General features: G+C 57.7%; 2 protein-coding genes across 2 annotated transcripts; both read left to right on the top strand.

Annotated features, from left to right (window-relative positions):
• Positions 1 to 1,422: 1,422 nt before the first annotated feature.
• On the top strand, positions 1,423 to 4,375 carry LOC132478843 (forkhead box protein J1-like). Its single transcript, XM_060082290.1, has 2 exons — positions 1,423 to 1,920; positions 3,608 to 4,375. The coding sequence occupies exons 1-2, from the start codon at positions 1,423 to 1,425 to the stop codon at positions 4,373 to 4,375; spliced, it is 1,266 nt and encodes a 421-aa protein (XP_059938273.1).
• Positions 4,376 to 19,017: 14,642 nt separating this feature from the next.
• On the top strand, positions 19,018 to 21,970 carry LOC132478872 (forkhead box protein J1-like). Its single transcript, XM_060082322.1, has 2 exons — positions 19,018 to 19,515; positions 21,203 to 21,970. Exons 1-2 carry the CDS (start codon positions 19,018 to 19,020, stop codon positions 21,968 to 21,970), a joined length of 1,266 nt encoding a protein of 421 aa, XP_059938305.1.
• The last annotated feature ends 3,397 nt before the right edge of the window (positions 21,971 to 25,367 follow it).

Below are 25,367 nucleotides of genomic sequence, written 5' to 3'. Positions count from 1 at the left end.
CTGCTTGCGGGCACCAAGACGACACTCGGTCGGGAGACCGGGACAGGCCGCAGAAACGTGAGCAAGTGCCACTCGCAGCCCAGAGGAGAGGAAAGGAAAGCCCCAAGCATGCACCCAGCCCTGGCCCCCACGCCACGGGCTGCGTCCCAGGAGCCGTCGCCACCTCTGAGCAGCCCAGATGGGAAGGGGGTGGGGCGGAGGACGGTTCCCGCGGCGAACTGCTCGCCGAGGGCCCCGGGGCCTCTGCGGGAGCGCCAAGCCGCGCGCCTCTCCGAGCCCTGCGCGGGGCCCTCGGGCGGGAATGCGCGGAGCCGGGACGCGGTGGCGGGTAGGGGGCTGGGTCGCGCGCGGGAGAGGGCAGCAGGAGGGAGCTGGAAGAGAGTTACCGCGTGAGAGAGCGGTTAAGAGCGCGCGGTCTCTTTGGAGATGCCCTGGCCAATGGCAGAAGCGGAAGCTGTTTATATGGGCGGGGCGTCGCCACGGCAGCAGGAGACGCCTTGCGAGCGGCTACTGAGTGCCGGTCCCCGGCCGCTGGCTTTCAGAGAGGCGCCGTTGGGCGTGAGTGGCGACGAGGATTGCTGGCTGGGCCCTCGAGCTGGGAGCAGAGAGCCGCGGTGAGGGTGGGCGGTGGGAGGACTTTCTTTGAGAACCTTCCTTTGGCCCGGGCTGCGCTCTGAGCCAGGTAAGGGACGGGGAGGGCTGCAGGCCGTGGGAAGGGAGGGCGTCAGTACCAGCCCGCTCTCCCATCCGTCCCCGACGGAAGTGGTGGGCCCGGGGACTGACATCAGAGGCGTTTGGGGGACACTCACTTCCCACCCCCTTATAACTCTCTGTATTGTTTCCTTCCTTCCCCTTGATCCCCATCCTAATATCCCTTTTCAAAGATCAGACGACCTCCCCCGCCCCCCGACCCGTCGTACTGCCCTCCTGGACTCTCTCGCCCCATTTCCATTGGTTGTGGACGGAGAGAGGGGGGTTAATTCCCCGCTTTGAGGGAGAAAGGGGTGGCCTCGCATGCCCCTACACTCTTCCCTCGTTTGGCTAATTAAGTCTCCTCTAAAAGATCCAAGAGGAAAAGAGCGAGGCGAACCCCCTGTGGGTCGGACCCCCGGGCACACCTTCTGTTTCCCAGACCTCGGCAGTAAAAGATCCTCCCCAGCTGCAGGAAGGATTTTAGTAAGAGCCTCCCCCCTCGCCCACACTCTCCCCTCGGGGGTGGGGAAAGAGGGCTCAGTTCCCGCTCTGGTCCCCGCAGGCACCACACTCCGTTTGGAGGAGGCTACCCCCGGATCGCGGGATGGAAGCCCGCTTCCGGGAGGCTGCGTAACTGAAGCGGCGGGAGTCAGCGGGCCGGAGAGCTCGGCGGCCACCCTCGGCTCGGCTCGTGGATGTTGACAGCCCCCTCGGAGAGTCCCCGCAGATATGGCGGAGAGCTGGCTACGCGTCTCGGGAGCAGGGGCAGCGGAGGAGGCCAGACCGGAAGGCGGCCTGGAGGAGTCCAACGCCCTGAATGACAGCCTGACCAGCCTGCAGTGGCTGCAGGACTTCTCCTTTCTCAACGCCGAGGTCCCCGCCCTGCCTTCGGCGGACACCGACCCCCACGGCTACCACGAGCTGTCAGGCTCGGCCGAGCCGGGGTCTCCCCTGGCGGCGGACCCCGCCTGCCTGGGGCAGCCGCACACACCCGGCAAGCCCACGTCCTTGTGCACGCCGCGGAGCGCCCCCTCGGGGCTGCAGGCCTCGCCTCCCAACGACGTGGACTACGCCACCAACCCGCACGTGAAGCCGCCCTACTCGTATGCCACGCTCATCTGCATGGCCATGCAGGCCAGCAAGGCCACCAAGATCACCCTGTCGGCCATCTACAAGTGGATCACGGACAGTTTCTGTTACTTCCGCCACGCTGATCCCACCTGGCAGGTAGGGAGGCACTCCCTCCCTCCCTCCCCATGCCCGCGCGGACTGGACTCACATCCCAGATCCGCAGGCCAAGTAGGCGCGGTACGGCCAGGGCCCCGAGAGAGGAAGGCCGTCCAGGAAGGACCTCAAGGGAGCCCAGTGCTTGGACTGCTGCCCCTTTGACTTCAGAGACGGAGGAGGGAGGATGTTCAGAGGGCTGTAGGGGTGCCGACCTAGAGGTTCAAGTGGAAAGAACTTGTCACTCATCCGGCAGGCTCAGCCCAAAGACCAGGGCTGAACTATGCGTGGACACAGCCCCCCAGGGTAGGTTGATGGACTGAGGGACACATTTTTGTCCCAAGTCCTGGAATTCCTCGACACTACCCTCCTCAAGGTCAGTTTGTCAGGGCCTGACTGGAGGCAGAGCATCGTTCCTGCCAGGCTCTGCATCCCGCCTGCTTTCAGTTGGCTGGAGGGGCTCTGGGAGGGGAGAGGGGCGTGCTGCAGGGTGTGAAGGCCATCTGTGTCCCAGTGGAAGGGCTCCGGGGCCTTCCGAAAGCTGCCGTGCCAGCCCCCACCCCAAGCCCTCCCTAGTTTCCTGCCTACACTCCTCCCCCTCTTCTCATCAACCTCCCTGGGGGGACAATTACCTCAGCCACGTGCTTTCCACAGGGGCTCTTTCCTCCCACACTGGCTTCATGTTCCAAGTCTCCGGAACCTGGCACAGAGCAGCCAAGGGGCCCAGACCACCATGTAAATCTCCCAGTCTTGCCAGGGGGCACTACTCACCTGCCGGCCCCACCCACCAGGCCCCAGACCCCTGTGCCCCAGCGTGGTTTGGACTGTGCACCCAGGCGTGAACAAGGCAGGATGGTGATTCAGGCTGGGCACACACTGCCCTGAGCCTCTTCGACCATCAGGATGAGGGGCTACTTGGGGACAGAGACCCTGAGGATGCACAGATCCTTCCCTGTGGCACAGGTCACAGGATCAGAGTTCCTGTGATCACACCTATTCCACGTTTGCTTGGGCCCTGACCCTGGGGCAGGTACCATTTGTAACCTTGGTGAGAAAGCAGAGACCCTCCACCACCCCCCACCCCACCCCAAGCCTGAGAGGCCCCAGGAATGAGCGCTATGCTCTTGGCTGGGTAATAATCAACTGAGGCCTCAGAGCCTGGGGTGGGAGGAGGGGGACATGGTGGGTGAGGGCCCAGGCCAGCAGCCGGCTCTAGAAACAAGGAAAGTCATCAGATCCTCCCACACTTCATCCCCCCCGCCACACACACCCCCTCACACCCACTCACTCATTTCACAAACAGAGAAGGCCAGCCAGGCCCAGGCAGAGGGAGATGGCCGTCCAGGACCTGGGGGAGCCAAGGCCTTTGAGCAGAGGCCGCAAGCAGCGGGGTAAGGGAGGGAGGGCAGGACAGGCTGGCACTGAGAGCCACCCTGCGGCTCAGGGCTCGGATGACTGAGCAGGCAGATATCCTGGCAAAAGGGAACAAAAGCCCCCGACAGCACTCCCAGCTCCTGGTGCCCCGTGGCTGGTGTCCCAGAGCCTCCCGCTCGGAGCAGCGCCTCTGTCTCCCCTGCCCCCATCGGAGAGAAGGTGGCGGTGGGACTGGCAGTGGCGCTAGGAGCCCCCCATCACTGACCCCACCCACTCTCCCAGCTGTCTTCCTTCTCTCCTATCTCCCTGTGTCCAGAACTCCATCCGCCACAACCTGTCCCTGAAGAAGGGCTTCATCAAGATGCCCCGGGAGAAAGACGAGCCAGGCAAGGGGGGCTTCTGGCGCATCGACCCCCAGTACGCCGAGCGGCTGCTGAGTGGGGCCTTGAAGAAGCGGCGGCTGCCCCCAGTCCACATCCACCCGGCCTTTGCCCGCCAGGCCGCGCCAGAGCCCAGCGCCGCCCCATGGGCCGGGCCACTGACCGTGAGCACCGAGGCCCAGCAGCTGTTGCGGGAGTTCGAGGAGGCCACTGGGGAGGCGGGCTGGGGTGCAGGCGAGGGCAGGCTGGGGCGTAAGCGTCAACAGCCGCTGCCCAAGCAGGAGGCCAAGGTCCCGCGGCCCTCCAGCCCCCTGCTGCTGACCCCGGAGGAGCAGGGTGAGCTGGAACCCCTCAAGGGCAACTTTGACTGGGAGGCCATCTTGGACGCTGGCACGCTGGACGGGGAGCTGGGCACGCTGGAGACCTCGGAGCTGATCCCGCCGCTGAGCCCTGCCTCCCACGGGGACGTGGACCTCACCATCCATGGCCACCACATCGACTGCCCTGTTACCTGGGGGCCTCCAGTGGAGCAGGCTACCGACAGCCTGGACTTCGATGAGACCTTCCTGGCCACATCCTTCCTGGAGCACCCCTGGGACGAGAGCACCCGTAGCTCCCTGCCCCCCGAGCCCCTCTTTGAGGCCGGGGATGCCACACTGGCCTCTGACCTGCATGACTGGGCCAGCCTGGGCGCCTTCTTGTAAGAAGCCAGGCCCTGCCCCACCTCCAGACAGCACCGAAGTCTGGGCCCAGACTGCCCCCCTCCCCGCCAGTGCAGGCCCATGGACACCCTACCGCCCAGGCAGGGGCTGGGCCAGGTCACCCCACCAGGCCACACGGCCCCCAGCCCAGGCCATCCTCAGATTCTAGTCCAGCAGGCTGAGAATTGGGGCCCAGGACCAAAATTGCTGCCTCCGCTCCCCAGCCCCCCATACACACAGTGTTTCATGGATCCACTTCTTCCCTGCCCCAGAGACACGCTAAGGGCCCTGCACTATGAGAGCTGCGGCTTGGAGGGGCCCTGGCCAAGCTGGAAACATCAGTACGGGGCCCGCCCCGAACACCTTAGCTTCTGAAGCTTCTCTCTCTCCTGCTCTCCTCCCCAGGTCTCTATCCAGAGCAAGTTCCCAGGTACAACACATGCTGATTAGGTGACTGCAAATTAACACCCAAGAGGCCTCTCCCGGCAGTCTGTGAGGAGGAGCTAGGCGGAGGGGGGAAGAGAGAGGAGACAGAAAGGAGGCCGGGGTGCCGGGTGGAACCAGGAGATTTTCTAAGACCTCTGGGATCTTCTGGCTTCATCCCTAGAGGTGGGGCAGAGGGTATGTGTCCCTAATCTTTGAGCCCAACTTGAGGCTGAGAGCAGCGGGGAGATGGGGATCTGGGGGTTAGGGGCTGGGGCAGCCAAGCTGCAGAGGGAAAGGGCACAGACAGACTAATGTAGTGAGTGTAGCTATAGCTGAGGCTTAACTGGGAGGGACGCAGTGCTTGCTAGAACCACTGGGACCAGGAATGGGGGGATGGCCCCGTGCCCTTGCTTGCACTCCTGCAGGGGAGTGTCTTGCTCCACCATAAACGCCCTGGGCTGCATCCCACATCCACTCTCCTAACCCGTCGGGCATTTTAACCTTTTTCATAGAAAGTTATTTACAATAAAAACATTTTTAAAAATAAAGTTTTAAAAAGTCTCAAAATGGACCTGCTTGCAACTTTCTCTGGGGAAAAGCATGGGCCAGTTTTGGGGAGGCCACGGCCCAAGGGGGAATGGCTGGGAGGAAGATGGGGGGCACCAAAGGCCTGCAGAGTGTCCCCTGATGCACTCCTCATGATCTCTGGGTGCCCAGAGAGAAAGGGGGTGAGAGGCAGCCCTCGGGGGTCCCCTGCAGCCAGGGCCTCGGCACCTCTATATGTGCAATGGGGAGACTGTACCCACAGCCCCGAGGAGCAGGCGGCAAAGGAGGCCCAGCCCCCTCCCTGGCCCTGGGGACTCACTCACAAAGGCCGTTCTTGCCCAGGGCTCGGCTCACGTTCCCCACCTCGCCCAAGTTGAGGGCCTGCCCAGACTCACCTGCGGTCCTCGCCTGGGCCTGTCTCCAGCTCCTCCCTCCCTTGGTCCCTTCCTGAAGGGACAGGGTGTGAGGTCAGAGGGCCCCAGCCCCTGGGGCCCCACTTGCCACCCTGGGGTTCATTCACCCCGCCCAGGGCCTTCCCTCCAATGCAGGTTGGGGCTGAGGGAGGCCATCAGGGCAGACGGAAGACAGGGTGCCTAGACCCTACAGCTCCAGCCTGTGCGGAATCAACGTACCAGAGTTCTGATGGGGAAACTGAGGCACAGCAAATATGTGACACTCAGCAGGCACCTTTCAACCCCCTCACCCCAGCTTTGCCGGGAACCCATCTCTCCCCCGAGCCCGCACCTGGCCCCGCCAGCACGTCCTTGTGGTGCACAGCCCCTTCCCCCAGCACTCACGTGCACGTGCGCACAGACACACACACACACACACACACACACACACACACACAAACGGGCACTGTCCTACACAATCCTGCCCATCCTCCACGGGCCCCTTTCTCCTGAAGCCCCTTTCTTTCCTTGCACTGGAGGCTGGCTCCAGAGCACCCTGGCATTCCCCCGCCAACTTGCTGCTTTCCCTTGCTAATTATTCCAAATATTTCAGAAGGGTGCGCCCACTGCAGGGCCAGCCGGGTTGGGGCCTTACAGAGCTCAGGAGGCAGCCCATCCCCTTCCCACCGCTTGCTGAGGAGGCTGCCCCAACCTCCCTCTGAGACTCCCTTCACCCCCTAAGCAACGACTCCCTCCCTCTCCCCACCACCCTCCGGCCTTCCTCCCCACGCTCCCCAGCACTGGGGGAACATGGGGGCTCCAGCCTCTCCACTGGTCCCCAGGCTCAGCCTCCAGCCCCCGCCAAAAGGGGTACACCCTGGATTGACAGGTGGGGCCGGTCACTGTCCCCCCTCCTCACCCTCTGCCTGGGCCCATGCTGGGGGAAGAGGGGCAAGGTCAGGGGCTGGCAGAACTGCCTGCCAGGTAAGGAAAGGCTGAAGAAGCTTCTGGCTGCCAGGAAGAATCCCCAGGAGCTCCTGGAAATCCCTATGCTTGGCACTAGCGTCTCTGGGGCTGGGACCCAAACACTGGCACTTTTAAGGGTCCATGGATGCTGCCAACGAGCAGCCAAAGCTAAGAGGGGGCTCCGAAGCGGCCAGAACACAGGGCTTCACACACCCTTTCAGCAGGCAGCGTTTGGGGGTTGGCGGTGGAGGGGGCGGGAAGCGTGAGTGGATCCTGTCCCTCCTATTCATCCCTGCCCCGGCCCTTGGCTGGGTGGCTTTTTCAAAAAACGTTCAGTGACTCCGTATTTATTTAGAGATTCAATGTAATCCCAGTCAATATATATTTGGCGCCCTTAACAGTAAGTTGCAGACAGGCTGCCCCATTAGCACTAGATACTTTAGTGTGTGTTTCCTTAGAACAAGGACACGCCTCCATAATCCCAGTACCACCATCACAATCAGGAAATGAACACTGACCTGGTAATCCCATGTAACCGCAGACCCCCTTCACATCTTGCAGATCACCCCAGTAATGCTCCTCTCCATTCCAGCATCCCAATCCAGGACCCCATGTTGCACTGAGTTGTCCTTTCTCTTTTGCCCTGTGTGGCTTTGAGCCCATGACTCAAGCTCTCTGGGCAGGTTTCGCATTTCCTTTGATCTCCACTTTTGAGGTGAGAAGCCCTTCAGCCACTTCAGCCTCAGGTGTGGTACAGTCCCTTCCCAAAGCAAGAAGCCAGCTTTCTGTCTCCTCACTTTCCACCTCTTCCCTATCCTCCCTCCCCCATGTATCGCCAGCCAGGAAAGGGATGAGGGGCAATGTTCAGGAACTCAGTGTTTGGGGACCCTCGCCGTCTGCCCACGGGACAGGCCACCCCCAGCTCCAGTGACAGCAAGGCCCCCGGGATGGGATTCCATGCTGGCCTGAAGCAAATGCGCCAGGCCTCCTGAAGAGCTGAGCTGAGGGCAGGAAACACTCTTCTCCCCGCCTCTGCCCCCCTCAACATACTGGGGACCCAGACTTGAAGAAGGAAGGTCATGTCCATGGTGTCCTCCCAGATCAGCACCGACACCGTCTCCTCCATGTCCGGCTCCTACATCGCCCCTGGCATGGAAGAGGACGGGGAGGCTCTCCCCTGCCCCCGGGCCGCCAGCAGGACGCCCTCAGAAGAAGGAGACGTAAGAGAGGAGCATGGGATCGCCCTCGCCGCTCTGCTCTGCTCTGTACTCGAGTCCCAAGGAGCTCAGTCCAGGGCCTGCCAGGGAGATCGGCAAAGCCCCCCAGTGCTCGGGAGGGGAGCCCTGGAAAACACGGTACCGGGTTGTTGAATCAAAGACTCCCTCAGATGTGATCTTCCATGTGGCACCACTTCTGTCCTGAGGACTTGGTTTGGGTTTGCTGCCAGGCGAGCTGGGTAGGAGAGCCGGTGGCATCTGCACCTTGACTTTTGTTGCTCCTTTGCAGGTGACGCCAGCGGCGTCTCCAGACTGCAACTTTGCGGGCCTCGTCGCCACCGCCGAAGAGCAGGATGCAGAGGTAAGAGCAAGGTGGACGCTGGTGCCCCTCCCCGGTCAGAGGGACTGCCGGCGCTGGCACAGGATGCAAATAGGATGGGGGCTCTTCTGGAAGAAGCCTTCCAAGGTGGTGCACTTGGATCTGTTAGAGGCAGGGTGCAGAGCAGAGGGACTGTCCGGTTAGCAGAGGGCGCTGGTCTCAGCGTAATAGGCGTGGGGTGAGTTCCAGAGGGAAGTCTTCCAGGCCAGACCCTTGAGAGGGCGTTTGTCCTCCAATTCACTTAGTATTTACCTGGCACAGGCATCTCACATCTTCCTGGCACTGGGGGACACAAAGACCGAGTGACATGGCTTTTGCCTGCCCACACCCCCAATCCACCCATCCCATCCATTCCGGAGCTCCATCTGATGGAGGAATCAGAGTTATAACTCAGCGTGAGAAGTGCTCTGACGGAGGTGTGCCTGAGGTATATGGAATGCCCAGCTCCCAGTGGGGACTCTACAACTTTCTCTTGAGCCAGATGTTCTCAAAGGAGTATCTGGATGGGATTGGGGATCCTAAAGGGTTTCTGAAAGTTTTATGATCTCACGGTTTGCTTTTTCATTTGGCAACTTTGATTTCCACCTGAGAGAAACAGTGTGAGCTAAACTATTACCAAGGCTATTCCTGACAGTCCCAGGGTCCCTCTGTAAGGTGCCTCAGACCTGGTCCCCCTGTAATGTGTCTCAGACCTGGTCCCTACGGGCCGATCCTGCCTCGCCAAGCAAAATCTGCCTCTGCTGGGCCTCCCAGCCATCTCACACGGACAGGAAATGTATGGATACCATGAGGGTGATTAGTTCTGTCTTCTGACAATCAGTAGACTCATTTCACTGCTTTATGGACTCACAGTGCCTTCCTTCTGTCCTAGGGGAATGATGTTCTAGAAGAAGAGGACGGATCACCCACACAAGAAGATGGTAAAAGACCTGGTCTTTTGCTCCCTTTTATTATATTTCTTTCCCGGGTATTCTCTGAAGGGTACAGAAAGGGGCACTGGTGTGACTTGGTGGCACTGCTCAAGGGTGTGGCTTTGGGGAAAGGTCGTCTTCTTGATGGAATATCAAAGCAAGCAGGGTATCTGAGGACCTCAGCAGCCTTCCTGGCTCTTTCTGGGCCTCTGAGCCAAGGCTGCAGTAGATACATGGAGTTCTCCACCTACGTTGAGTAGATCCTGAAGCTTCTTGGGCAACTGCCATCACCTTCCTTCCTGCTTCAGCTTCTCAGCTGAGTCTCACAGAACTGCTCTAGCAGCCCCAAAGTTCATCTGCAGCAGGAGAACAGCTTCCTCCCCTTGGGGGAACCGACTGTTAGGCAGTAGGTTTTCCTGCTTTAGTGAAGAAAACGGCTGATGTTACAGTAGCAGAAGGATCACAGCCCTGGCGGCACAGCAAAGGTGAGGTGAAGAGACGTTAGCAGCTCAGCGTACACTAGTGTTTGTAGGCTATTGGCACGAGTCTCTTTACCATCGTTCAGGCCTCAAGTAGATATTTTTTTTTAATTGGAAGAGTTGGTTTACAATGTTTTGTTAGTTTCTGCTGTACAGCAACGTGAATCAATTATACATATACATATATCCACTCTTTTTTTAGATTCTTTGCCCATATAGGCCATTACAGGGTACTGAGTAGAGTCCCCTGTGCTCTACAGCAGGTCCTTATTAGTTATCTATTTTATATATAGTAGTGTGTATATGTCAATCCCAATCTCCCAATTTATCCCTCCCCTCCCTTGCCCCCCGCCATAATCATAAGTTTGTTTTCTACACCTGTGACTCTATTTCTGTTTTGTAAATAAGGTCAACCATATCTTCAGTCGGAAGAATTTGGTTTCTAGTAAGCCAAGAAGCGAAGGAACGACCTACATATAGAGCAAGGAAGTGGCGGGGGGGGGGGGAGGGTAGGCGAGCTGGGAATCCCACCTGGGAGTGTAGGACCAGGCGTCCCAGGAACCGGTGTCTCTTCCCTCTGCTCCTCTGAGGTGCCTCCACAGAAGGGCAACCTCCAGAGCAAACCTGGATCCCAGCCTGGATGCAGATGTCACACTAGTCACCTCTGCTTTGGCCATGGCAGTTGCTTGGGGGGCGGTGTGGTGTGCAGGGGTGCGCATGCGCACATGACCACTCTCTCCTGGCCAAGTAGTGCCGGAGGAGGGGTGGTCGCCCAGGCTGTGCCTCTGCCACACGCACACGCCAACCAAGCCGGGGTTGGGCGCTACCTCCCCTCGGTTGATGTCTTCAGGGCACAAGGCTCCGAGATCTCCATTGTGATTGCCGTCCCCAGTAGAATATTTGCTTCTAAAAGGCACAGGGCAGTACGTGGTTTCCACCTGACATTCCATATGTGGTTTCCACCTGACATGCCGTACGCAGTAGATGTATGTTTCTTCCTCTCCCTTTCACCAAGGAAAAAAAACCGAGTGGGGTGCTTGAAAAAATAACATCTAAAACTGTCCCCTTCCCATCTTACACGACTGTAGGTTTCTGGTCAGCCCCTTAAAACATCCTCAGAATAGCAAATTAAGTCTCAAAGAAAATAAATCGTAATTTTGTGAACAATGCGATTCTTTGATTTGAGGTGCAAAATTACGGGACCAAAGAGCTTTAATTGCCATTTTATGTATTAGTCATTTCGCAGAGCCTTGTGGTCATAAACACACCCCACGTGCACCGACAGACACAGGCCGGAGTCCGGGGTCACTTCCCCCGTGGCTCTCCTAGCTCTTCCAGCCTGGCTTAGCTCTACTGTGGGCCCGGGTCTGCGTGTCCGAATCCCACAGACCTCCCCAGGGTCTGATTTCCCAGGAACGAAGGCTGGAAAGGGGCCAGTTAAGGAAACAGAGCAGAACAGAGCGAGAACACAAACGTACCCACACAGTTTCCTTTATTGTCCACTCTACCCACTTAATTCTTGTTTTTAATTTTAATTATTTATTTTTTTAACATATGATTTGATGTTTTTTGTCTCCATCCTTAAGATTTTTATTTTAAGGACAGCAAAGCAGAGAAAAACACAGCCAGGTCCTCTCTAACTGCCTTAACTCCGTTACAGGCCAGAGGACATTCGCATTTCTAGGTATGGAGTGTGACAATAACAATGACTTTGACATCGCCAGCATGAAAGCACTGGACAATAAGCTGTGCTCTGCGGTCTGCTTACCCGGTGAGTGGCAGTCTGCTGAACATGAACTTGGTGGGAGATGCTCCCCTGCTCGCACCCCTGCTCTCACCCTGGGACACCCATCTCCTGCCCTGCAGTTCCTGCAAGAAGGCATGGGCTTTGCTAAGGTGCTGGGAGCCAGTTGCTGAAAGGAAGTGAGGCGGCCTCGGGAGAGTCCTTGGGCAAAGAGCGACTCTGCTCTAAGCGAAACTATTTGGGCATGGAGAAAGGCACAAAAATACCTCCAAAGCCTTCCAATTTGACCTGGCCGTGTCCTCTCCATCATGATCTTGCAGATCTCATGGCAGGGGGCCTGGTCTTGTTTCCATCAACAGGCAGTTTAAGGCAGACACGGCGTCTGTGATAAGGTCTTGGAAAGAGAGCCTGAGCCCTTGAAAAGGGAACCTGTAGCCCCTCAGAGGAGAGTGGTTAGTTAGGATCAGAGAGGAATTTCAAAGGCTGCATTTTATAGACTAGCTCTGTGACCCAGTGAGCCCTGGGCCACCACCAGTTGCCTTGTGCTCCCTAGATTTGGATCCCAAAGGAACGATCAGGGGTCGAGGGTGACTCTTCTCCCTGGAGCCCTAACTCTGTAAATTCAATCAGGGCCATCAACGTGCCCCTTATTCCTTCTCATGACACTAAACTGAATCCGGGATGAGTTCTCAGGAGGAGCCCACCTGTCAGTCACACTCTGGGCACTGATGTCCCCCTGCTCCATGCTCACCAAGGGCTTCACCAACCATGGCTCTAAAGCCACGTCTTGCCCGGTGGACTAGGTCGAAATTGCCCCTTCTGGGTTCACGGCAGAGACTGCCTTCATGTTGCATGGTTTGTAATCTCTTAAACATGCCCTGGACATGTTTAAGCTTCAGGACAGCCACGTCCCATCGTGGGTCCAGTGCTTTACTCCCTTGGCAACGTGGCTACAGGTGCTGGAGGGACACAAACTCCTGTGGTTGCCACTCTCCATCAGCTTGCAAAAGACCCAGGTCCTCACCCCTCTGGCCCCATGCAGGCTTGTGGGGGAGGAAGCCGTAATCCCCAGAGACACCTCCCACGGCCTTCCCAGGGGCTCGCCAGCCTTTCCACTTAGCGTTGACCCAGCCAGGCCTGGGCCAGAGCGGCTGAGGTCCAGGGTACACTTCACTTCCTGCCTTCCCACTCTTTACCTGGCTTCTGTCTGTCCATTGGTTTCTCATGTCTTTTTGCCAAATGTACGTCTGTCTGTCCAGTTTGTTTATTTTGAAACTCATTTAGGTTATCCAGACTTCGTGTGAAAGTTCATGTTCACCCACACCCAACCCCAAGCTTGCTGGGCACGCGCACATCCGAGGGGTCCTCGCTGAGGCTTCCATTCCTAACTGGCAAGAGCCTGTATTTAATATGCTGAAATTTTCCAGGAAAACAAATATTTGTGAGACTAGATTAATCCCTGTTCCACAAAAGCAGGGATGCTTCTGTGGCAAAGGTTACAGGCAGGATTTGTTTTGGTCACTAGTTGGGGAAGACGCCATCTCTGCCCTCACTCCGCCCTGAGTCTGGGGCAGCGGTGCCGGCCAGCCGCTCACTGGGCTTCAAGAGAGGAATCTAGGCTCCTGCCTCCCCGCAGTGGCCGCCCACCAACCCCCGAGTTTGGCAGAGAGAGCTCCTGGGAATTGTTTCAGCCACCCATGCTGTTGGAAACTGACCCCAGGCCTTGTGCTTCCTCCTCTCCCTAACTCCTTCGGGCCAACCTGCTGGTGGATGTTTATTCCACTCTGGGATGGCGGCAGGGGAGCGACACCTGGAAGGAAAACAATGCCTGGGCTTCTTTACAGTGATCTCGGGAGCCAGCCATTCTCAGATTAAACTGGCTTCACCGTTCAGGCCAGACATGAAACCGAATGACAGTGGCGGCTGCCGGGAGAGGGAGTTGAGGGTCGCATCGTAGCCTCACCCCGAGGTCTCAAGGGCTCTTACGGGAGAAGGAAAGTGCATCTGCTCTCTTGGTAAAAGGTTTCTCGGGTTCTGCTGTTAGCGTCACACTGGTAATAAAGAGCTGGGGAACTCTCTGGAAGCATCTGTCGGGTTAATGTCAGGTTAATGACAGGATCATCCACTGTGGTAGTTCCCGTGGAATCAACAGACCTCACCACGCTCAGCTGTAAGTTCAAAGTTCCATCCTATGACTGAGGTGCCTCAGGCTGGCTTGGCCGTCAGGACAGCTTCTCAGGCACTCGGTCTCCCTCTCCACGCTGTTTCCCTCCCCACACGGATGCCACTCCCCTCACGGAGCGCCCACAAGGAGGGAGCCCGGGGAGCATCCCATGGTCCACCCTCCCCAGGCCCAAAGGTGCTCTGCCAGGAGCCCCAGCTGGTGGCAAGTATGGCTCAGGTCCCCATCCTCGCTGCTCTCATCACCCTTGTGGGAGTGATGCTGAGAAAGGACCCGTGTCATTCCAGCACCTCTTCCCCTAAGAAGCCTCTGGGTCTTCTTTGGCCCCAAGACCAATGCGGTGCGGCGGGTGGGGGGGGGGAGGCGATGGTATGTTCTGAGATTGTTCTGCAAGGTTCACAAAGGGAGGAAATCTGAGTTGACCATTGTAGGTGGTGAGCCGATTAGAATCACGAGGCCGTGCTAGGTAGACGGGCCTCCAAGGAATCTGATGGAGTATCACACAGGCGGCAGGATAGTGGCCAGGGGACCAGTGACAATTCTGTGAAAAGGCTCTGGGGCGTGTGATGGGAAAAAGCAAAGATAATTTGAGTTTATTAGTGGAAATACAAATGTTTTTGTTTTGTTTTGTTTTGTTTTTTGTGGTACGTGGGCCTCTCACTGTTGTGGACTCTCCCGTTGCAGAGCACAGGCTCCGGACGCACCGGCTCACCGGCCACGGCTCATGGGCCAAGCCGCTCCGTGGCATGTGGGATCTTCCCGGACCGGGGCACGAACCCATGTCCCCTGCATCGGCAGGCGGACTCTCAACCAAGGGTAAGCTGTGAAAAGGCGAAAGAGAGGCATGGACATATATACACTACGAAACGTAAGGTAGATAGATAGTGGGAAGCAGCCGCAGAGCACAGGGAGATCAGCTCGGTGCTTTGTGACCGCCTGGAGGGGTGGGATGGGGAGGGTGGGAGGGAGGGAGGTGCATGAGGGAAGGGATGTGGGAACAGATGTATATGTATGACTGATTCACTTTGTTATAAAGCAGAAACTAATAAAAAAATAAAAATAAAATAAAAATTAAAATAAAAACAATAAATACTTGGGAAGAAAAAAAAAACTTTGACTCAAGACAAGCTGGACATGGAGGAGTGAGAGAGGGCAAGGGGTAGAGGGAAAGACATGTTTCTGCGTGGGGGCTGGTGTACCATCCCCCGGGCACAGCTCCTGCGCAGAGGCTTGATATGGAGCCCTCACCTCCACCCACCCACAGCAATCAGAGAAGAAAAGGAAATAAAAGGAATCCAAATTGGAAAAGAAGATGTAAAGCTGTCACTGTTTGCAGATGACATGATACTAGACATAGAGAATCCTAAAGATGCTACCAGAAAACTACTAGAGCTAATCAATGTATTTGGTAAAGTAGGATACAAAATTAATGCACAGAAATCTCTGGCATTCCCGTACACTAATGATGAAGAATCTGAAAGTGAAATCAAGAAAACACTCCCGTTTACCATTGCAACAAAAAGAATAAAATACCTAAGAATAAACCTACCTAAGGAGACAAAAGACCTGTATGCAGAAAATTATAAGACACTGATGAAAGAAATTAAAGATGATACAAATAGATGGAGAGATATACCATGCTCCTGGATTGGAAGAATCGATATCGTGAAAATGACTCTACTACCCAAAGCAATCTACAGGTTCAATGCAATCCCTATCAAACTTCCACTGGCATTTTTCACAGAACTGGAACAAAACATTTCAAACTTTGTTTGGAAAAACAAAAGACTCCGAATAGCCAAAGCAATCTTGAGAACGAAAAACGGAGCTGGAGGAATCAGGCTCCCTGACTTCAGACTACACTACAAAGCTACAGTAATCAAGACAGTGTTTTACGGGCACAAAACCAGAAAGATAGATCAATGGAACAGGATAGAAAGCCCAGAGATAAACCCACGCACATATGGTCAACTGATCTTTGATCAAGGAGGCAGGAATGTACAGTGGAGAAAGGACAGCCTCTTCAATAAGTGGTGCTGGGAAAACTGGACAGGGACATGTAAAAGTATGAGATTAGATCATTCCCTAACACCATACACAAAAATAAGCTCAAAATGGATTAAAGACCTCAATGTAAGGCCAGAAACTATCAAAGTCTTAGAGGAAAACATAGGCAGAACACTCTATGACATAAATCACAGCAAGATCCTTTTGGACCCACCTCCTAGAGAAATGGAAATAAAAACAAAGATAAACAAATGGGACCTAATGAAACTTCAAAGCTTTTTGCACAGCAAAGGAAACCATAAACAAGACCAAAAGACAACCCTCAGAATGGGAGAAAATATTTGCAAATGAAGCAACTGACAAAGGATTAATCTCCAAAATTTAAAAACAGCTCATGCAGCTCAATAGCAAAAAAACAAACAACCCAATCCAAAATTGGGCAGAAGACTTAAATAGGCATTTCTCCAAAGAAGATATACAGACTGCCAACAAACACATGAAAGAATGCTCAACATCATTAATCATTAGAGAAATGCAAATCAAAACTACAATGAGATATCATCTCACACCAGTCAGAATGGCCATCATCAAGAAATCTAGAAACAATAAATGCTGGAGAGGGTGTGGAGAAAAGGGAACACTCTTGCACTGCTGGTGGGAATGTGAATTGGTACAGCCACTACGGAGAACAGTATGGAGGTTCCCTAAAAGACTAAAAATCGAACCACCATATGACCCAGCAATCCCACCACTAGGCATATACCCTGAGAAAACCATAATTCAAAAAGAGGCATGTACCAGAATGTTCATTGCAGCTCTATTCACAATAGCCCGGAGATGGAAACAACCTAAGTGTCCATCATCGGATGAATGGATAAAGAAGATGTGGCACATATATACAATGGAATATTACTCAGCCATAAAAAGAAACGAAACTGAGCTCTTTGTAATGAGGTGGATAGACCTAGAGTCTGTCATACGGAGTGAAGTAAGTCAGAAGGAGAAAGACAAATACCGTATGCTAACACATATATATGGAATTTAAAAAAAATGTCATGAAGAACCTAGGGTTAAAACAGGAATAAAGTCACAGACCTACTTGAGAATGGACTTGAGGATATGGGGAGGGGGAAGGGTAAGCTGTGACAAAGCGAAAGAGAGGCATGGGCATATATACACTACCAAACGTAAGGTAGATAGATAGTGGGAAGCAGCCGCAGAGCACAGGGAGATCAGTTCGGTGCTTTGTGACCGCCTGGAGGGGTGGGATGGGGAGGGTGGGAGGGAGGGAGATGCATGAGGGAAGGGATGTGGGAACAGATGTATATGTATGACTGATTCACTTTGTTATAAAGCAGAAACTAATAAAAAAATAAAAATAAAAACAATAAATACTTGGGAAGAAAAAAAAAACTTTGACTCAAGACAAGCTGGACATGGAGGAGTGAGAGAGGGCAAGGGGTAGAGGGAAAGACATGTTTCTGGGTGGGAGCTGGTGTACCATCCCCCGGGCACAGCTCCTGCGCAGAGGCCTGATAAGGAGCCCTCACCTCCACCCACCCCCTTCAACCAGAGAACTTCCAACTGCAGCTCCTCAGTAATTGAAGAGCAGGAAAGCTGGTGACTGGAGAGAGGCTGGGGGAGGGGAGGAGGAAGGACCACAGTCCACCGTTAGTCCGTCACTTAAAGGCTGGTGAAATTAATGGGGCAAATGACCCCAGTCAAAGAATTTGGCAAGTCCACGGCTTTCCTGGGTTTCACCCAGCGGCTCTGTTTCCTCGGCTATCTGGAAAGGAGGGAGAGCACTTGCGAAGAAGCCTCTGGAATGTCAGCTTCTGGGAATCTTGCTGAGGACGGGGCGGGGAGGGAGCGCTTACCGGGAAACACTGGAATACCCTAGCCGCCTTGGGGTGCCTGCGACCGGGGCTGCGGTTTCTGCGGACCTGAGCGGCAGGTGGCATCAGAGAGTCAGACCTGCTTGCGGGCACCAAGACGACACTCGGTCGGGAGACCGGGACAGGCCGCAGAAACGTGAGCAAGTGCCACTCGCAGCCCAGAGGAGAGGAAAGGAAAGCCCCAAGCATGCACCCAGCCCTGGCCCCCACGCCACGGGCTGCGTCCCAGGAGCCGTCGCCACCTCTGAGCAGCCCAGATGGGAAGGGGGTGGGGCGGAGGACGGTTCCCGCGGCGAACTGCTCGCCGAGGGCCCCGGGGCCTCTGCGGGAGCGCCAAGCCGCGCGCCTCTCCGAGCCCTGCGCGGGGCCCTCGGGCGGGAATGCGCGGAGCCGGGACGCGGTGGCGGGTAGGGGGCTGGGTCGCGCGCGGGAGAGGGCAGCAGGAGGGAGCTGGAAGAGAGTTACCGCGTGAGAGAGCGGTTAAGAGCGCGCGGTCTCTTTGGAGATGCCCTGGCCAATGGCAGAAGCGGAAGCTGTTTATATGGGCGGGGCGTCGCCACGGCAGCAGGAGACGCCTTGCGAGCGGCTACTGAGTGCCGGTCCCCGGCCGCTGGCTTTCAGAGAGGCGCCGTTGGGCGTGAGTGGCGACGAGGATTGCTGGCTGGGCCCTCGAGCTGGGAGCAGAGAGCCGCGGTGAGGGTGGGCGGTGGGAGGACTTTCTTTGAGAACCTTCCTTTGGCCCGGGCTGCGCTCTGAGCCAGGTAAGGGACGGGGAGGGCTGCAGGCCGTGGGAAGGGAGGGCGTCAGTACCAGCCCGCTCTCCCATCCGTCCCCGACGGAAGTGGTGGGCCCGGGGACTGACATCAGAGGCGTTTGGGGGACACTCACTTCCCACCCCCTTATAACTCTCTGTATTGTTTCCTTCCTTCCCCTTGATCCCCATCCTAATATCCCTTTTCAAAGATCAGACGACCTCCCCCGCCCCCCGACCCGTCGTACTGCCCTCCTGGACTCTCTCGCCCCATTTCCATTGGTTGTGGACGGAGAGAGGGGGGTTAATTCCCCGCTTTGAGGGAGAAAGGGGTGGCCTCGCATGCCCCTACACTCTTCCCTCGTTTGGCTAATTAAGTCTCCTCTAAAAGATCCAAGAGGAAAAGAGCGAGGCGAACCCCCTGTGGGTCGGACCCCCGGGCACACCTTCTGTTTCCCAGACCTCGGCAGTAAAAGATCCTCCCCAGCTGCAGGAAGGATTTTAGTAAGAGCCTCCCCCCTCGCCCACACTCTCCCCTCGGGGGTGGGGAAAGAGGGCTCAGTTCCCGCTCTGGTCCCCGCAGGCACCACACTCCGTTTGGAGGAGGCTACCCCCGGATCGCGGGATGGAAGCCCGCTTCCGGGAGGCTGCGTAACTGAAGCGGCGGGAGTCAGCGGGCCGGAGAGCTCGGCGGCCACCCTCGGCTCGGCTCGTGGATGTTGACAGCCCCCTCGGAGAGTCCCCGCAGATATGGCGGAGAGCTGGCTACGCGTCTCGGGAGCAGGGGCAGCGGAGGAGGCCGGACCGGAAGGCGGCCTGGAGGAGTCCAACGCCCTGAATGACAGCCTGACCAGCCTGCAGTGGCTGCAGGACTTCTCCTTTCTCAACGCCGAGGTCCCCGCCCTGCCTTCGGCGGACACCGACCCCCACGGCTACCACGAGCTGTCAGGCTCGGCCGAGCCGGGGTCTCCCCTGGCGGCGGACCCCGCCTGCCTGGGGCAGCCGCACACACCCGGCAAGCCCACGTCCTTGTGCACGCCGCGGAGCGCCCCCTCGGGGCTGCAGGCCTCGCCTCCCAACGACGTGGACTACGCCACCAACCCGCACGTGAAGCCGCCCTACTCGTATGCCACGCTCATCTGCATGGCCATGCAGGCCAGCAAGGCCACCAAGATCACCCTGTCGGCCATCTACAAGTGGATCACGGACAGTTTCTGTTACTTCCGCCACGCTGATCCCACCTGGCAGGTAGGGAGGCACTCCCTCCCTCCCTCCCCATGCCCGCGCGGACTGGACTCACATCCCAGATCCGCAGGCCAAGTAGGCGCGGTACGGCCAGGGCCCCGAGAGAGGAAGGCCGTCCAGGAAGGACCTCAAGGGAGCCCAGTGCTTGGACTGCTGCCCCTTTGACTTCAGAGACGGAGGAGGGAGGATGTTCAGAGGGCTGTAGGGGTGCCGACCTAGAGGTTCAAGTGGAAAGAACTTGTCACTCATCCGGCAGGCTCAGCCCAAAGACCAGGGCTGAACTATGCGTGGACACAGCCCCCCAGGGTAGGTTGATGGACTGAGGGACACATTTTTGTCCCAAGTCCTGGAATTCCTCGACACTACCCTCCTCAAGGTCAGTTTGTCAGGGCCTGACTGGAGGCAGAGCATCGTTCCTGCCAGGCTCTGCATCCCGCCTGCTTTCAGTTGGCTGGAGGGGCTCTGGGAGGGGAGAGGGGCGTGCTGCAGGGTGTGAAGGCCATCTGTGTCCCAGTGGAAGGGCTCCGGGGCCTTCCGAAAGCTGCCGTGCCAGCCCCCACCCCAAGCCCTCCCTAGTTTCCTGCCTACACTCCTCCCCCTCTTCTCATCAACCTCCCTGGGGGGACAATTACCTCAGCCACGTGCTTTCCACAGGGGCTCTTTCCTCCCACACTGGCTTCATGTTCCAAGTCTCCGGAACCTGGCACAGAGCAGCCAAGGGGCCCAGACCACCATGTAAATCTCCCAGTCTTGCCAGGGGGCACTACTCACCTGCCGGCCCCACCCACCAGGCCCCAGACCCCTGTGCCCCAGCGTGGTTTGGACTGTGCACCCAGGCGTGAACAAGGCAGGGTGGTGATTCAGGCTGGGCACACACTGCCCTGAGCCTCTTCGACCATCAGGATGAGGGGCTACTTGGGGACAGAGACCCTGAGGATGCACAGATCCTTCCCTGTGGCACAGGTCACAGGATCAGAGTTCCTGTGATCACACCTATTCCACGTTTGCTTGGGCCCTGACCCTGGGGCAGGTACCATTTGTAACCTTGGTGAGAAAGCAGAGACCCTCCACCACCCCCCACCCCACCCCAAGCCTGAGAGGCCCCAGGAATGAGCGCTATGCTCTTGGCTGGGTAATAATCAACTGAGGCCTCAGAGCCTGGGGTGGGAGGAGGGGGACATGGTGGGTGAGGGCCCAGGCCAGCAGCCGGCTCTAGAAACAAGGAAAGTCATCAGATCCTCCCACACTTCATCCCCCCCGCCACACACACCCCCTCACACCCACTCACTCATTTCACAAACAGAGAAGGCCAGCCAGGCCCAGGCAGAGGGAGATGGCCGTCCAGGACCTGGGGGAGCCAAGGCCTTTGAGCAGAGGCCGCAAGCAGCGGGGTAAGGGAGGGAGGGCAGGACAGGCTGGCACTGAGAGCCACCCTGCGGCTCAGGGCTCGGATGACTGAGCAGGCAGATATCCTGGCAAAAGGGAACAAAAGCCCCCGACAGCACTCCCAGCTCCTGGTGCCCCGTGGCTGGTGTCCCAGAGCCTCCCGCTCGGAGCAGCGCCTCTGTCTCCCCTGCCCCCATCGGAGAGAAGGTGGCGGTGGGACTGGCAGTGGCGCTAGGAGCCCCCCATCACTGACCCCACCCACTCTCCCAGCTGTCTTCCTTCTCTCCTATCTCCCTGTGTCCAGAACTCCATCCGCCACAACCTGTCCCTGAAGAAGGGCTTCATCAAGATGCCCCGGGAGAAAGACGAGCCAGGCAAGGGGGGCTTCTGGCGCATCGACCCCCAGTACGCCGAGCGGCTGCTGAGTGGGGCCTTGAAGAAGCGGCGGCTGCCCCCAGTCCACATCCACCCGGCCTTTGCCCGCCAGGCCGCGCCAGAGCCCAGCGCCGCCCCATGGGCCGGGTCACTGACCGTGAGCACCGAGGCCCAGCAGCTGCTGCGGGAGTTCGAGGAGGCCACTGGGGAGGCGGGCTGGGGTGCAGGCGAGGGCAGGCTGGGGCGTAAGCGTCAACAGCCGCTGCCCAAGCAGGAGGCCAAGGTCCCGCGGCCCTCCAGCCCCCTGCTGCTGACCCCGGAGGAGCAGGGTGAGCTGGAACCCCTCAAGGGCAACTTTGACTGGGAGGCCATCTTGGACGCTGGCACGCTGGACGGGGAGCTGGGCACGCTGGAGACCTCGGAGCTGATCCCGCCGCTGAGCCCTGCCTCCCACGGGGACGTGGACCTCACCATCCATGGCCACCACATCGACTGCCCTGTTACCTGGGGGCCTCCAGTGGAGCAGGCTACCGACAGCCTGGACTTCGATGAGACCTTCCTGGCCACATCCTTCCTGGAGCACCCCTGGGACGAGAGCACCCGTAGCTCCCTGCCCCCCGAGCCCCTCTTTGAGGCCGGGGATGCCACACTGGCCTCTGACCTGCATGACTGGGCCAGCCTGGGCGCCTTCTTGTAAGAAGCCAGGCCCTGCCCCACCTCCAGACAGCACCGAAGTCTGGGCCCAGACTGCCCCCCTCCCCGCCAGTGCAGGCCCATGGACACCCTACCGCCCAGGCAGGGGCTGGGCCAGGTCACCCCACCAGGCCACACGGCCCCCAGCCCAGGCCATCCTCAGATTCTAGTCCAGCAGGCTGAGAATTGGGGCCCAGGACCAAAATTGCTGCCTCCGCTCCCCAGCCCCCCATACACACAGTGTTTCATGGATCCACTTCTTCCCTGCCCCAGAGACACGCTAAGGGCCCTGCACTATGAGAGCTGCGGCTTGGAGGGGCCCTGGCCAAGCTGGAAACATCAGTACGGGGCCCGCCCCGAACACCTTAGCTTCTGAAGCTTCTCTCTCTCCTGCTCTCCTCCCCAGGTCTCTATCCAGAGCAAGTTCCCAGGTACAACACATGCTGATTAGGTGACTGCAAATTAACACCCAAGAGGCCTCTCCCGGCAGTCTGTGAGGAGGAGCTAGGCGGAGGGGGGAAGAGAGAGGAGACAGAAAGGAGGCCGGGGTGCCGGGTGGAACCAGGAGATTTTCTAAGGCCTCTGGGATCTTCTGGCTTCATCCCTAGAGGTGGGGCAGAGGGTATGTGTCCCTAATCTTTGAGCCCAACTTGAGGCTGAGAGCAGCGGGGAGATGGGGATCTGGGGGTTAGGGGCTGGGGCAGCCAAGCTGCAGAGGGAAAGGGGACAGACAGACTAATGTAGTGAGTGTAGCTATAGCTGAGGCTTAACTGGGAGGGACGCAGTGCTTGCTAGAACCACTGGGACCAGGAATGGGGGGATGGCCCCGTGCCCTTGCTTGCACTCCTGCAGGGGAGTGTCTTGCTCCACCATAAACGCCCTGGGCTGCATCCCACATCCACTCTCCTAACCCGTCGGGCATTTTAACCTTTTTCATAGAAAGTTATTTACAATAAAAACATTTTTAAAAATAAAGTTTTAAAAAGTCTCAAAATGGACCTGCTTGCAACTTTCTCTGGGGAAAAGCATGGGCCAGTTTTGGGGAGGCCACGGCCCAAGGGGGAATGGCTGGGAGGAAGATGGGGGGCACCAAAGGCCTGCAGAGTGTCCCCTGATGCACTCCTCATGATCTCTGGGTGCCCAGAGAGAAAGGGGGTGAGAGGCGGCCCTCGGGGGTCCCCTGCAGCCAGGGCCTCGGCACCTCTATATGTGCAATGGGGAGACTGTACCCACAGCCCCGAGGAGCAGGCGGCAAAGGAGGCCCAGCCCCCTCCCTGGCCCTGGGGACTCACTCACAAAGGCCGTTCTTGCCCAGGGCTCGGCTCACGTTCCCCACCTCGCCCAAGTTGAGGGCCTGCCCAGACTCACCTGCGGTCCTCGCCTGGGCCTGTCTCCAGCTCCTCCCTCCCTTGGTCCCTTCCTGAAGGGACAGGGTGTGAGGTCAGAGGGCCCCAGCCCCTGGGGCCCCACTTGCCACCCTGGGGTTCATTCACCCCGCCCAGGGCCTTCCCTCCAATGCAGGTTGGGGCTGAGGGAGGCCATCAGGGCAGACGGAAGACAGGGTGCCTAGACCCTACAGCTCCAGCCTGTGCGGAATCAACGTACCAGAGTTCTGATGGGGAAACTGAGGCACAGCAAATATGTGACACTCAGCAGGCACCTTTCAACCCCCTCACCCCAGCTTTGCCGGGAACCCATCTCTCCCCCGAGCCCGCACCTGGCCCCGCCAGCACGTCCTTGTGGTGCACAGCCCCTTCCCCCAGCACTCACGTGCACGTGCGCACAGACACACACACACACACACACACACACACACACACAAACGGGCACTGTCCTACACAATCCTGCCCATCCTCCACGGGCCCCTTTCTCCTGAAGCCCCTTTCTTTCCTTGCACTGGAGGCTGGCTCCAGAGCACCCTGGCATTCCCCCGCCAACTTGCTGCTTTCCCTTGCTAATTATTCCAAATATTTCAGAAGGGTGCGCCCACTGCAGGGCCAGCCGGGTTGGGGCCTTACAGAGCTCAGGAGGCAGCCCATCCCCTTCCCACCGCTTGCTGAGGAGGCTGCCCCAACCTCCCTCTGAGACTCCCTTCACCCCCTAAGCAACGACTCCCTCCCTCTCCCCACCACCCTCCGGCCTTCCTCCCCACGCTCCCCAGCACTGGGGGAACATGGGGGCTCCAGCCTCTCCACTGGTCCCCAGGCTCAGCCTCCAGCCCCCGCCAAAAGGGGTACACCCTGGATTGACAGGTGGGGCCGGTCACTGTCCCCCCTCCTCACCCTCTGCCTGGGCCCATGCTGGGGGAAGAGGGGCAAGGTCAGGGGCTGGCAGAACTGCCTGCCAGGTAAGGAAAGGCTGAAGAAGCTTCTGGCTGCCAGGAAGAATCCCCAGGAGCTCCTGGAAATCCCTATGCTTGGCACTAGCGTCTCTGGGGCTGGGACCCAAACACTGGCACTTTTAAGGGTCCATGGATGCTGCCAACGAGCAGCCAAAGCTAAGAGGGGGCTCCGAAGCGGCCAGAACACAGGGCTTCACACACCCTTTCAGCAGGCAGCGTTTGGGGGTTGGCGGTGGAGGGGGCGGGAAGCGTGAGTGGATCCTGTCCCTCCTATTCATCCCTGCCCCGGCCCTTGGCTGGGTGGCTTTTTCAAAAAACGTTCAGTGACTCCGTATTTATTTAGAGATTCAATGTAATCCCAGTCAATATATATTTGGCGCCCTTAACAGTAAGTTGCAGACAGGCTGCCCCATTAGCACTAGATACTTTAGTGTGTGTTTCCTTAGAACAAGGACACGCCTCCATAATCCCAGTACCACCATCACAATCAGGAAATGAACACTGACCTGGTAATCCCATGTAACCGCAGACCCCCTTCACATCTTGCAGATCACCCCAGTAATGCTCCTCTCCATTCCAGCATCCCAATCCAGGACCCCATGTTGCACTGAGTTGTCCTTTCTCTTTTGCCCTGTGTGGCTTTGAGCCCATGACTCAAGCTCTCTGGGCAGGTTTCGCATTTCCTTTGATCTCCACTTTTGAGGTGAGAAGCCCTTCAGCCACTTCAGCCTCAGGTGTGGTACAGTCCCTTCCCAAAGCAAGAAGCCAGCTTTCTGTCTCCTCACTTTCCACCTCTTCCCTATCCTCCCTCCCCCATGTATCGCCAGCCAGGAAAGGGATGAGGGGCAATGTTCAGGAACTCAGTGTTTGGGGACCCTCGCCGTCTGCCCACGGGACAGGCCACCCCCAGCTCCAGTGACGGCAAGGCCCCCGGGATGGGATTCCATGCTGGCCTGAAGCAAATGCGCCAGGCCTCCTGAAGAGCTGAGCTGAGGGCAGGAAACACTCTTCTCCCCGCCTCTGCCCCCCTCAACATACTGGGGACCCAGACTTGAAGAAG

The sequence above is a fragment of the Mesoplodon densirostris genome, chromosome 18, assembly GCF_025265405.1.
Source record: "Mesoplodon densirostris isolate mMesDen1 chromosome 18, mMesDen1 primary haplotype, whole genome shotgun sequence".
Classification (NCBI taxonomy): domain Eukaryota; kingdom Metazoa; phylum Chordata; class Mammalia; order Artiodactyla; family Ziphiidae; genus Mesoplodon; species Mesoplodon densirostris.
The sequence above is the reverse complement of the archived record's forward strand: the minus strand, read 5'-3'. Positions and strand labels throughout refer to the sequence as shown.

Excerpts from the sequence above, each read along its gene's own strand:
- LOC132478843 (XM_060082290.1), top strand. The coding sequence starts at position 1,423 with ATGGCGGAGAGCTGGCTACGCGTCTCGGGAGCAGGGGCAGCGGAGGAG. Across the intron at positions 1,921-3,607 it reads ACGCTGATCCCACCTGGCAG|AACTCCATCCGCCACAACCT; the intron begins GTAGGGAGGCAC and ends CCCTGTGTCCAG.
- LOC132478872 (XM_060082322.1), top strand. The coding sequence starts at position 19,018 with ATGGCGGAGAGCTGGCTACGCGTCTCGGGAGCAGGGGCAGCGGAGGAG. Across the intron at positions 19,516-21,202 it reads ACGCTGATCCCACCTGGCAG|AACTCCATCCGCCACAACCT; the intron begins GTAGGGAGGCAC and ends CCCTGTGTCCAG.